Here is a 12,843-nt window from a genome sequence, read left to right on the forward strand (position 1 = left end):
GTTTTATCAATGGTTGAAGCAGAGAGCACTCACCCATCCTGGATTCAATGTTGAGTGGTTTTCCTTTGGCTATGAACGGACCTTTTCCATTTCTTTTTCTCCTTAAACTCTCATCAAGGTACTTAAGTGTTTATGTCATTAATAAGACTCGTTGTTAAGAACTTATTATGCATCTGAGGACAAGTTCTAAAAAGGCTTCAACTGGACTTTCTTTAATGTGCTTTTCTGAACCTGCCCAGAACATTGCATGCAGCTGCTTGTGAACACATCTGACTAATTAGACCAATCAAAATAATGACCACCTGGCTGTCTGAGCCTGCAATTATGTTAAGTAAGGGGGCATAATTAACCAAATGCACCTGTAATTTTTATTCCCACATCCTTTTGGGTGGCTGTGAAATGCTGGCATCGGGACTAAGACAGCTAGTAAATTTGGCCTTGAAGGAGACTGACAGACTTTTGAGACTCTGGACAAATGCAGCTCTTACCGGATCTCTAACAATTACAGCTACACCAATTTTCCATGCTACCTACCACCTTTAGAAGTTGGGGTAATTTTCCACCTAATTATTCCCTGCCTTTATTTTGAAGGGAACCTAGTAATGGATATATTGTCAACCTTGTTTCCACCCTCCCTTCTCCACATGCTCTTCTTTGAAACAACACTGGTTCTTCCTTGTTCTACTTGTTCTGTGTGTGATGTGCTCGTCCTTGCCAAGAGGTTAACCAGCAGAGGAGGGAAGCAGCAACACAGGAGTGCGAGGTGGAAAGCAGGGCACTCAGCACTCACTGCTTCCCAGGAGCATCCTCGCTCCCTGCTGGGCAAAGGCTGGGCTGAACTGGCTGTCAGGTCCTGTCTCAGTTGCTTAGGAAGAAAGGGTTCCAGAAAGGTAAAGAAAGACCCTCAAGCAGAAAGGTAAAGAAGCCCAGGAATCTTCCTTCACTTAAAACACACTTTCTTCTCTCTCTGCAACTCATATGCTGCTTTGCTCAAGGCAAGTTTTCTGCACCGAGTATAAAGAAATGACATATGGAGGCAGCAATTACTTTTGTCACTGATTTCCACGTGGCTGAGCTCTTCGGGAAACGGTGCAAGAGTGGCATAGCTCTGTGAGGGCCGCGGAGGTCAGGCAGGCTGGAATCCGGGCCCACTGCAGCACTGTCCTCCCTCCTTCCCTCACTGGAGGAGAAGCATCACGGAGTGGAATGGAATTCTATTCAGATATACGAACATTTCTACAGAAAGTACATTCTGTTCATCATGTTTTACTAAGAAATGCCAACTCGTGAATTTTCCTTGTGTTTGTAAAGAAACAATCCACTCCAGCTTCCGGCATTCTCGAAGGTTAAAATCAAGCCTAACGCACATTCTATGTGCTGTCTGCTTTTTCCCCTAAGATCACTACACAACACAATCCTTACTTGTTGATAACAGGAGACAAGAAAAGAGAAAAATAACACAGTAGACAAGAGGGGTAAAATCCAACGAGAACAGAGGGGACGGCGGCCAGTCCCCTGACTCACAAGCTGGGATGTGAGACTACTGTCCCTTTCTTCCCCTTCCCTGGTCCCTCCTGCAGCTGTGTGCTCAAAGAGCCATCTTTCCCCAACACTCAACAGAGTGGTTTCTTGACCGTCTTGGGTGAAATAATTAAAGCGTTGACAATTCCTAAGCACCTCTAAAGTTCCTGATACGTGGCCATTCATAATTTTGCCAAGGCGCAAACGTGAGTGTTAGTGGCCCGGAGTGTGTGAGCGGGCCCAGCTCCCCACAGAGCAGCCCAGCCCACCAGCTCTGAAGATCTCTGCCCACTGCCCCCACCCAATGCATGTAGAGACCACAGACTGAGTGGCACTAATGGCTCTGGGATCTGAGATGGTCTTGGGGTGTACATTTCACAGCCAAAGGCAAGCCCAGGCAACCCCGCACCACTTTTAATCTGTACGGCTGGCAAAGCAGGGAGGAGAAGCAAAGGACATTTGTTGGTGATATTTTTTCTTTATGACGAAATATTGTCCCCCCCTCTCCTCCAGTGGTGAATGGGACTTCTATGTGATACTGCAGAACTGGCAAAGAACGTTAGCACAGATGAGATGTCTCCTTTCCTCTAGGGTTATCTGGAGCACTGTCCGCTCAGCAGTCTATCCACAATGTATTTGATAAGTGACTACTGCCTGCCACGTGATGGGAGCACAACAGTAGGTCAGGCAGACAAGGCCCTGCTCTCGTGAAGCTTTACATCAAAGATGAGACAATAAACGAATAAACAAGAAAATACAAGGAGTGATTAAGTCTTCTGCAGAAAACAAAACAGGGTAATGTGACTGTGAAGCTTGGTGGCACATTTCGGGGAGGGCTGTCCAAGGAGGGGACACTTGGCTGAGACACAAATGATGAGAAGCTTCTTAAGGAACAGCATAGTTTAGAAATAAAAGCTGTGAAAAAAATGTGGATTTAAAGCTAAAATCCATCATTTTTCCATAAGCAGGAAGAGCCTCATGTTAATGGAAGTCTTGTTAGACGAAGAAAGAGCCACCTGTATATCTCCATGAATAATCAACATGAAACACAGACATTTTCTTTTCCATTGATTAGAATATCATGTAACTGGGAAAATTTACTATTCTGTTTTTGTTTTTTTGAGACTCTGACACAGTCTGGATGTTGTCCCCTCTAAATCTCATGTTGAAATGTAATTCCCAGTGTTGAAGATAGGGCCTCGTGGAAGGTGTTTGAGTCCTGGGTGGATCCCTCATGGTTTGGTGCTCGTGATAATGAGTGAGTTCTTATGATAGTGAGTTCTCGTGAGATCTGGTTGAGTGTGGCATCTCGCCATCAGCTCTGTCTTGCTCCCTCTCTTGCTATGTGTTACTCCTGCTCCCCCCTCTACCTTCCATCATGACTGTAAGCTTCCTGAGGCCCTCACCAGAAGCTGAGGCCAGCACTATGCTTCCTGAACAGCCTGAAGAACCAAAAGCCAATTAAATCTCTTTTCTTATAAATGACCCAGCCCCAGGTATTTCTTTACAGCAATGCAAGCACAGTCTAACACAGATTCTAAATCTGCCAAAATTATTTGCAATACTTTTATCACTCCCCCCATCACCCAGATGATGTTTACTGAGCATCTACTATATTCCAGGAACTACTGGGTACTACCTCAGAACCTAGGGACAGAGTAACTAGTAAGACACAAGTTCTATTCTCAAAGAGCTCTGTCAACAAACAGATGAATACTGTTGGTCTGAGAGGGGTTTGGATCAAGATATGCATAGTGCTGGCTGAGTGCGTTGGCTCACACCTGTAATCCCAGCACTTTGGGAGGCTGGGGTGGGCAGATCACCTGAGGTCAGGAGTTCAAGACCAACCTGGCAAACATGGTGAAACCCCGTTTCTACTAAAAATACAAAAAATTAGCCAGGTGTGGTGGCACACGTCTGTAATCCCAGCTACTCGGGAGGCTGAGGCAGGAGAATCGCTTGAACCAGAGAGGCGGCGGTTGCAGTGAGCTGAGATCGTGCCACTGCACTCCAGCCTGGGCAACAAGAACGAAAGTCCATCTCAAAAAAAAGGTATACACAGTGCAGACCTGGAGGGGCAAGGGCAATTGATCACCTGTGCTTTGTGATGCCACAGTGGCTGGAACTGTCTTGTCTCCTCAGTTGTACGGTTTTATACGAAAGGCACCATTTGCCTCAGGTATCAAAGCCTGTTGTTTTAAATCCAGCTCTCGCAAGCCTCAGGAGCCCAAACAACTCTTCTGGCCAATTAAGACAAGACCGTGACCTCTTCAGTTGGGTGGCTGGCTCGCTCCCCAGGTGCCAGCCCAGGAAAGTGGGTGGCACAAGTGTGGGACCCATTTGCAGGCTCCCCACACGGAGCACGGTGACCTCCTGGCATAACAAGTTTCTCACAGAGTTTTTCCAAATGGAAACCTGAACCGATTTTGCATATGGTGTCACATACTAATGTCAAAGATGAGACATTTAGTGAGGAGAAAACAACAGTAACTGAATTTAGTTCATACCCATAATACTTCCTGGGAGTTCTCAGGATGAGTTAAAAAACAGGAGGGAGGGGAGGCCACTGTCTTGAAAGCATTTTTTGGGTACAGTTGGGTAGATTCCATCCTACCTCACTTCTGGAGAAGATGCTTCTCTGTGCTCATAATTCTTACTGCCCATGTTGCATATGGACCTAAGTCAGCCTTTCAAGAGACTCATGAATACTGAAATGGGGGTAATATCAGGGAACCACTGCCTGCGCACCTGCTCTGGCTTGCGACATTGATCTTGTGGCTGCCTGTCTATTTACCCAAAACCTGAAATCACAATAACCATCTTTACTGAGTCTGAGCTTATTGCTATTATTATAAATGCCAAGGAGCTTCCCAACAGCATTTCCTGGCGGTCAGATATCTGAGGTTTCACAACTACACTTTTCAGAAACCAATGTTTATTACAGGGAAGACTGAGGACATTTGAAAAAAGAGAAAGAAGTATTACACTGAATAATACTGCCTATTCAAATACTGAATAGTCAAAACCCTGTTTGCAGGTGGATGGACACCTTGCCATGCCACCCTTGGCAAAGAATTCTTCTTCTGGTGGTTGGTAGTCCTTATCATCTACAACACAAAACCACTGAGGCTACACGTGTGCTCTGAAGCAACACGTGCAACTATTACATTATAACTAAAATACCAGTTTATTTTATTTATTCTAAACTCTCCCACCCTCCCACTTTTTAACTTCAAGGGGCATTCTTTCTGATGTGCGTAGGTCAGAACTATAGGATTTGAAACCACACATAATATTCTCTATTTTCATTTTTGAAATCTAAGAATTCTCATTAGTCCATTCTCAGAAGATGATTTCAGAGTTTTGATCTCTGTTCCATAAAAAACCAAAAAATGATCTTTAAGTTGGTGAGCCTGCCAATGCTTGGGATTGTGCTGAATGACCCCAGGTGTCTACCTGCCAAGGAAGAAAAGGAAAATATGACTGCTATTCAGTGTCACTGGTTATCCGGCCTGTGAATTGTGTGTTTAAAAGCCCACTCTCATTTTTTTTTTCCCATCTGTGCCCTTAAATAAATTTTCTTCTGCAATCTACCAATGACAAAAACAAAGGTCCTAAAAGCAAGGCAGAAATGTTTCAGAAATATTCTCAACTGCTGGATTAGGTGATATCTGCACACCTCCAAGTTGAAGACACAAAGATACAACACATTTCAGTGACTCCACAGGAAATATAGATGAATCATGACATGAATTACACCCAAAATGAGCTTAAGTATGAAGATTAAGATCTTGGTCTCAAGAGAAGAAAGATTGAGACAGATTCAAATCTGTAACTTTTAAAAGCTAAAAATACCGGAAGGAGAAGCCTGTGACCATGATAATTACATGTAGAAAAGGTGCAGAGATTAGGTCTTCCAATATTCACTGGGAAGAGATGGGCAGTTACTGGTGCTTTGCCCTGCAACCCTCCCTCCACATTACATACAAAATCTGATTGAGTCTCTCCTGGTGAAAGATTCTCTTTCCCTTAGGAATGCTCTATGTTTTAAAGTTTAAAAGAAGAGTATCTGCGCTTTCTGAGTTTTCTGCCCAACTCTATCTACACAGCAATTTAAAACCATCTGGAACCAACCTCTGCTCCAAGTTTTAAAGTGAAGCTATGTCTCTCTGAGAAACTAAGAGAAACTGCTGGGCAACTTCAAATATTCCTCATTTCTCACTCAAAGACATCTTCTGGGCATTAACACTCACATTTCAGCTTTCTGGGCTGCTCTAGTTTTTGACTGTCAAACTATTCTTAAAGAGTGGTATCTTCTTAGAGAGGGTCTACAGAATGGCCAGAAACCATGAAAGGAGGATTATTGAAACCTGTCTTGAGTAGATCTTAATGGTGCAAAAGTGATACGTACTCAGTAGAAATCATAATTCAAATTCTGAATTTAGAACTTTTCCCTGGCTAGTGATATGTGGTATGACACTCTGTCGCAATGCTGAACTGTGGCAGTGAGCCACAGCTCCCAGTCAGCCACGAGATTCCGTGAGTAAATAACTGATATTGTATGATGGATTGTGTTGCAAGATGATTTTGCCCAATTGGAGGCTAATGCAAGTGTGCTGAGCATGTTTAAGGTAGGCTAGGAAATGCTATGATGTTCAGTAGGTTAGGTGACCATATACATGGTCAACTTACAATATTTTCAACTTATGGTGGGTTTATCTGGACATGGCCCCAGCGTAAGCCAAGGAGCATCTATAATCACGTAGGCGATTGTGGCAGTCAGAAGGCCAGGGAACCAGAGGCCTCCATACAACTAGATTCTAGAAGCTTAAACTTTCCATGGACGGGGGGTTGTTGGAAATCAGAAGTTTTTAGGGGAATAGACTTCAATACAAATTACCTCCAGCTTTCTGATTTACATTTTGTTAGTTCATCCATCAAGCCTAGAGAACATTTTCTGGGTAGTTTCTTAAGTATAGCCATTGGAGGAGATGTATCACCAAATAAGAAGGTTTCTTTAAAGACCAGCAAATGGCAAGGAAAACTCTTAGTGCTTTTTCTAGAGAAGTAAAAACGAAGACAAGTAAGGCAGTTTTCAACTAGGACAGTGAATGAACAGTGTAAACTTGACTGTTTCCTAATTGTGCCTTTGAACACATTAAAAAAGGACACAGTTCTCCAGTATATGACTAGATAAATAAACTACAATACATCCAGATGATGCAATATTATTCAGCTGTAAAAAGAAATGAGCTACCAAACCAAGAAAAGACATGGAGGAAGGTAAATGCTTATTACTAAGTAGAAGAGGCCAGTCTGAAAAGGCTGCACACTGTGTGATTCCAACTATACAACATTCTAGAAAAGGCAAAACAATGGAAATAGTAAAAAGATTGGTGGTTGCCAGGAAGTAAAGGGGAGGGAGCGAAGAACAGGCAGAGCACAGAGGATTTTTAGGGCAGGGTAACTACTCTGAATGATACTGTAATAGCGGATACATGTCATCTTACACATTTGTAGAAACCCATAGAACGCACACCACCAAGAACGAACCCTAATGTAAACCAGGGCCTCTGGATGATAATGACCTGTGCATATAGGTTCATTGATTATAACACATGTACCACTGCCACCCTTTGAAGGCAGGGGTTTGTCGACAGCGGGGAAAACGTGTTGGGGGAGGTATACAGAAAATCCCTGTACTTTTTGGTGTGAACCTAAAACTGCTTTAAAAAGTCTTTTTTTTTTTTTTTTTTTTTAAGTGAAGCTAAAAAAATAAAGGGACATACATCTTTCACATGGAAACAAAATGAAGGGTAGAACGTAAGATAAACATAACACACGCACCATGAAGAGTTCACAAGCACACTTCAAACACTGTACATGAACTAATGTTTGGAGGAAAATAGAGTTTTACTGGTTTTACAAAAGCTTTTAAGAGGACATTAAAGTTACCTCTTTACAAAAAAGGGAAAACAACTGGAGAAATATTAGGAAAGTGGCCTAGGTCTGTCTGACCTTTCACATGGTTGTCAAGGTTTCTTCATTCTAGGTAAATGGACTCTTTATAACCGGCAGGTAATTATGTTACTTAAAGAAATAGATTAGGCCGGGCACGGTGGCTCATGCCTGTAATCCCAGCACTTTGGGAGGCCAAGGTGGGCAGATCACGAGGTCAGGAGATCGAGACCATCTTGGATAACACTGTGAAACCCCATCTCTGCTGAAAATACAAAAAATTAGCCAGGCGCGGTGGCAGGCACCTGTAGTCCCAGATACTCACAGGGCTGAGACAGGAGAATGGTGTGAACCCGGGAGGCAGAGTTTGCAGTGAGCCAAGATCGTGCCACTGCACTCCAGCCTGGGCAACAGAGCGAGACTCTGCCTCAAAAAAAAAAAAAAAAAAAAAAGGAACTATATTAAGAATTTTATGAGATAAAGTTCATTTCCAATTATGTTAAATATTAGATACATTATTAGAACTTTGATTTCATTTAGCCTGGGACTTCTAAGCGTATTATGAAGTTTGAATTGGTTCTAAAGATATTTTCTGGGATGAAATGAAAAAAAAACTTGCCAATGAATATATTTCTGATTAAATTCCCATTCTTTCTGTACAATAAGAAATAACTATGTATAAAGGAAATAAGGTTAACATAAAAAAGTGCCCTTAAAAACTGACATTAATGAAGACTTGACACTATGTAAAAATCAAAGATGTTTAGGATTTGAAGGAAAATCGTCTAGAAATCGTCAGGTTGACCTGTGACTAGTAAATTGAAATAAGCGGGGACACAAGAGAACACACGTCATCTGCACAGGAACACAAAGCTGCCCACGGGTAAAGCCCAGTGTACGAGCCAGGTCTCCCGAGGCACATGTGCCACCTCCCCATCTCCAGTACTGAACTGCAAGAAGAAACTGAAGGCTAGAAAACCAGACATCCCTCCTTACTGTCCACCCACTCAAAAACCCACTCCTTACATCAGACTTTTCTTTCCTTTTTTTTTTAAAATCAGGCTTAGATATGATAGTTGAGATATCATGCAGAAGTCACTATTGGACTTGACAGAAATATCTAATATGTGTTTCTCAGTTGCTTTCAAAATAGTAGTGTTACCTAACTTTTTCAAAATGTCCACTCTGGCACTCTGGGGCTTTTATATTTGAAAATTATTTAAAAGAAAAACACCAAATAATACACATTGAATAAAAACAAAAACAAACTCCCAAATCACGCCACCCTCAGAGCCCAGTGAGGCAGGAGTTGTGCGATCAGCCAGCCTCTCACTTACTTCTCAGGCTCCCCATGCTGGGTGCGGGGTGGGTCCTCGGAGGCAGTGTGCTGTGGTAGGGTGGGGTGGTGCTGAACAGAATGTCGTTGGGCAGTGCTTGGTCAAGCATGGAACTCCGGGAACTGCCAAAGGAGGACCCCCTCCTGTTGCTGCAGATGCTCTCGTCTGACAGCGTGCGGTAAAGCGACCTCCTTGGAGACAGGTTCCCATAGAACGAAAACTAAGGTTTAAACAAGGTGAGAGGAGGGAACAGACATTAACAAAACGAATGCATGGGGCTTGTTTGACTAAGTCCAGTGGTTTCACATACTATTGTGATAGCCTCTTTGGGTTTTTTCTCTTAGCTCAGGAATGCCAAACGCGGCAAGCAGTTGATAAGGCAGATGCACCAGGGCTCGGATGTAGTTATTAGATTTTATGTTTTCCTCCTTTGACAGTCTATGAAATATCGTCATGACTTAGACATGCACAACTTTATTAACTCTGAAATGTTAAATAAAACCTCCATAACCTTATAGCAGTGAGAGTTCCTGGAATTATATAAGGTTGCCATTTAAGGCAATAGTTATTCAAAGTCACACATAATACTGGTTTGATTTTAATTTGAAATGACTACATTGTAATATTAGGCAATTTCTCTACCAATCAACTACATGTGAGGTTCAATCTAATCTAAGTAATAAGAAGACTAATTTTGAATACTGAAGCTTTGTAGGCCTCATAAACACGTTTCAAAAAAACAGCAGCAGTCCAATAAAGTCTTACTGTCCACTTAACAGTATCACTTGCGGCCGGGCGCTGTGGCTGATGCCTGTAATCCCAGAACTTTGGGAGGCCGAGGCGGGTGGATCACAAGGGTCAGGAGATTGAAACCATCCTGGCTAACACGGTGAAACCCCATCTCTACTAAAATACAAAAAATTAGCTGGGCGTGGTGGTGGGCGCCTATAGACCCAGCTACTTGGGAGGCTGGGGCAGAAGAATGGCGTGAACCCGGGAGGCGGAACTTGCAGTGGGCAGAGATCATGCCACTGTACTCCAGCCTGAGCGAGACTCTGTCTCACAAAAAAAAAAAAAAAAAAAAAAAGGTATCACTTGCAAAAGTCTATATAACTGTTGAAAATTGAGTTACAATAATGGATCATAACCAGACTTAAATGAACCATTAAAATTATTGTGGTGTTTAATTACAGATAGGGTAAGGAAAATTCTTACTAAAGAAATGAGTGGTCGAATACTCAAGAAAAGTTAAATCAAATTTGAATTTTCCACTACTTCCTTTGCATACTGAACCACATTCCTTTTAGGTAAACAATAGTAAAAGCCAGAATGTTCACATCAAACAAAGAAATGGCTATTTACATTTATGAATGTAGCAGTAAGTCTAAAAATATTCCTATTGTATGTGTTCCTTCCATTCTGTCAAGTCTTTCCAACTGATGAATGGTAACTGGAATGTGTGTGAGCTATAAAGTTAAATTTACATCATGAAAAGAAGGTGATTTGTCTTAGAAGAAAAAACACATGTCAAGAAGTTTAACCCTCCAAAAAGAAAAGCCGTTTACACTCTCTGTACAACAGTCTGCCTTTGCATCCAATCTTATACAGTATCATGTACATGACTTGATACAAGTTTTTTTAAAAAGACTAATTCTGATGGAGTTCTTATGGGATTCCCTCCTCACACACCACCAGCAGGTTCTTCAGAACTTGATTACAGGCATATTAGATTAAAGCAGCTTTGCAGTAGTGTCTAATTAGAGTGTTGTTCTAAAAACACAATTAGGTTAATTGCAGAATTGTTTTACTATAGGGAAGACAGAAGCACAAAGACCTGCAGTTTACCCTGATCGTGGTCAGTATGGCGATACCTGACTTCCTTTTTCCTTTTCACATGAACAAGAGGGAGTGCTGGATTAGAAGTGACAGACAAGGACTCAGTTGCTGACTCTGGCACCAAGTATTTATGAAGAGTTCACATTTCACCATCTGGGGCCTCAGTCACTTGCTAAAAGGGGTGACTGGGCTAAATCGCCTTTATTAAGTCCTTTTTAGTACTTTGAATTGTTTAGCAAAGTGGCTTAAGAGATTGTAATAATAATGAAACTAAAGCCAATAAGCAAGCTGACATTATCGAGGGAGTACTACATTGTGAATGACAAAGGTATGCCATCGAACTTGGGGTTGTGGTTTATAAGATTTAAGCATGGCCTTCTCTATAATTTCTGCATTATCTCTAAACGGCACTGTGCGTGTTCCAACCCTGTTTAAAATGCCCAGCAGTGTGCTATCTAACTCCACTCCACTTCTGGAACAGGATTACATTTAAGAACAGATAGCTTGGAGCAGAGGCTAGAGGTCTGGAACGAAAGTCAGGCGGTGTGAATTTTAATAGCTACTGTTCACGATCACCAGTTCTGTCCAGGAGCTGTACTGGGCTCTTCTCACATTACTTCTTATCTTCACTGTAACTTCACAATTCAATTATTATGATCTCCTTTTTTTCAGATGAGAGCACTGAGGTCAAGAGGCCAAGTCACTTGCATAAAGTCATGTAGCTAATCATTGCTGGAGCCAGGATTTGAGGCTAGGCCAGCCTGACTTTTAGCTCTATCTGAGATTTTAAAAACAGCCTTCTTAACCTCTCCCAGGCTCCCTTTACATACTGATAGAATCAAAATGGACAACAGTCAACTATGTGCAGTGAGTCGTTGGTAGGGTCATGAGAGATGAAGCATGTGGGAGTACTCTGGAAACCCTTGAGTTTCTTTAGACTTTTTTTTTGTTTTCAGTGTTTCTGGTAACTTCAAAGCTCCGTAAGTCACTAACCTTTCTTCGCCCCTCCTCCACTAAGGGGCTGTCGGGAAGCATCAATTTCAGAAAATCTTCTTTAGACAGAACATGTTGAGTCTCTGCAACGGCATCTCCCACTACTGTCTGATGCTGAGTTGCTGTGGACATGACATCCATCTCACTATACATCCTGTTGAAAACAATCAGAACGGAAATTAAGCCTATTTGTAAAGTGCCTGTAGTGGTAAGAATTAAAACCTAGTAACCAGTTTCAGCAACCACAAATGCATACAAACAATTCTTAGGTCTTTAAAGTCAGTTCACTTTTGCTGCATTTGCTCCAAATTCCCACGCCATGTCACATTTGTGAAATGAGCTCAACTACAAAGTTAGATTCCTGAATAATTCAGACACAAATCAGATCGCCCAGGATGAAAAAAATACATAGCCAACTTTTAAAATACGGCTGTGTTTTCCCTTTCCTAATCTGTATTAGAAAACACAGTTTCAATAATTCATCAGACTATCATACGTCTTTTGATACAACCCTTGTGTGCTCTCGCGGCTGGACAACCAGAGCCCTGATGGCACCCAGGCAGCAGAGAGGAAGCCACCCGAGGGAGCCTGAGGTTTAAGACTAATCAATTCACATGTGTGCGAAGCATGTTTTATTATCAGCAATTTCACAAAACTGTTTGGATAAAGTAGCTGTCTCCCTTAATTATCAGTATATAAAAATGTACTGACAGATGACGAAAGAGTGTCAAGCTGAATTACTGTTTTTAGCTCTTTTTCAGGGAGAAAACTGGGGAGTCATTCTAAAAAGGTTTACTCTGAAAATACAATCTGAGCAACCAAACATTCCTGAAGACACAGTAAACAGTCAGTGGCTGTACTGTCAGTGGAGGCAAACGGTCTTTGCTACACAACCTGAAACATAACACTCGAGGAATTCATAGCCCACAGCAGTGAGCTGGAGGACGACCTGAATGTTATTGCTGTGTGCCTCCAAGATGACTCTTTATTTCAAAAGCGAGGCTATCTTGTCACTGTATGACAGCTCACTGGGAAATTGCTAGAATAAGAAACATACACAAACATGCTCAAAATTAAGAAGGATTTCTCTAAAATCCTCTATGGCTTTGTTCCCAAGGTAGGACAGGTTTCCCTGTACCTCTCAGTTCTTGAAGCACAAGCTACAGTTACAACATGAACGAACAGTGGCTGTAAAAAA

At 42.1% G+C, this 12,843-nt stretch overlaps 1 protein-coding gene across 5 annotated transcripts in view; it reads right to left on the minus strand.

The window, feature by feature from the left end:
- Positions 1 to 12,843, minus strand: part of SIPA1L2 (signal induced proliferation associated 1 like 2) — a 231,467-nt gene that overhangs the window by 19,185 nt on the left and 199,439 nt on the right. For all 5 annotated transcript variants that reach the window (XM_007989805.3, XM_037986029.2, XM_007989806.3 and 2 more), the window contains exons 16-17: positions 11,646 to 11,799; positions 8,817 to 9,036 (exon numbers count right to left, since the gene is read on the minus strand). In XM_007989805.3, coding sequence (XP_007987996.3) covers positions 8,817 to 9,036; positions 11,646 to 11,799 — 374 coding nt within the window. The remainder of the gene's footprint in view (positions 1 to 8,816; positions 9,037 to 11,645; positions 11,800 to 12,843) is intronic.

The sequence above is a fragment of the Chlorocebus sabaeus genome, chromosome 25 (assembly GCF_047675955.1).
Source record: "Chlorocebus sabaeus isolate Y175 chromosome 25, mChlSab1.0.hap1, whole genome shotgun sequence".
NCBI classification, from domain to species: Eukaryota; Metazoa; Chordata; class Mammalia; order Primates; family Cercopithecidae; genus Chlorocebus; species Chlorocebus sabaeus.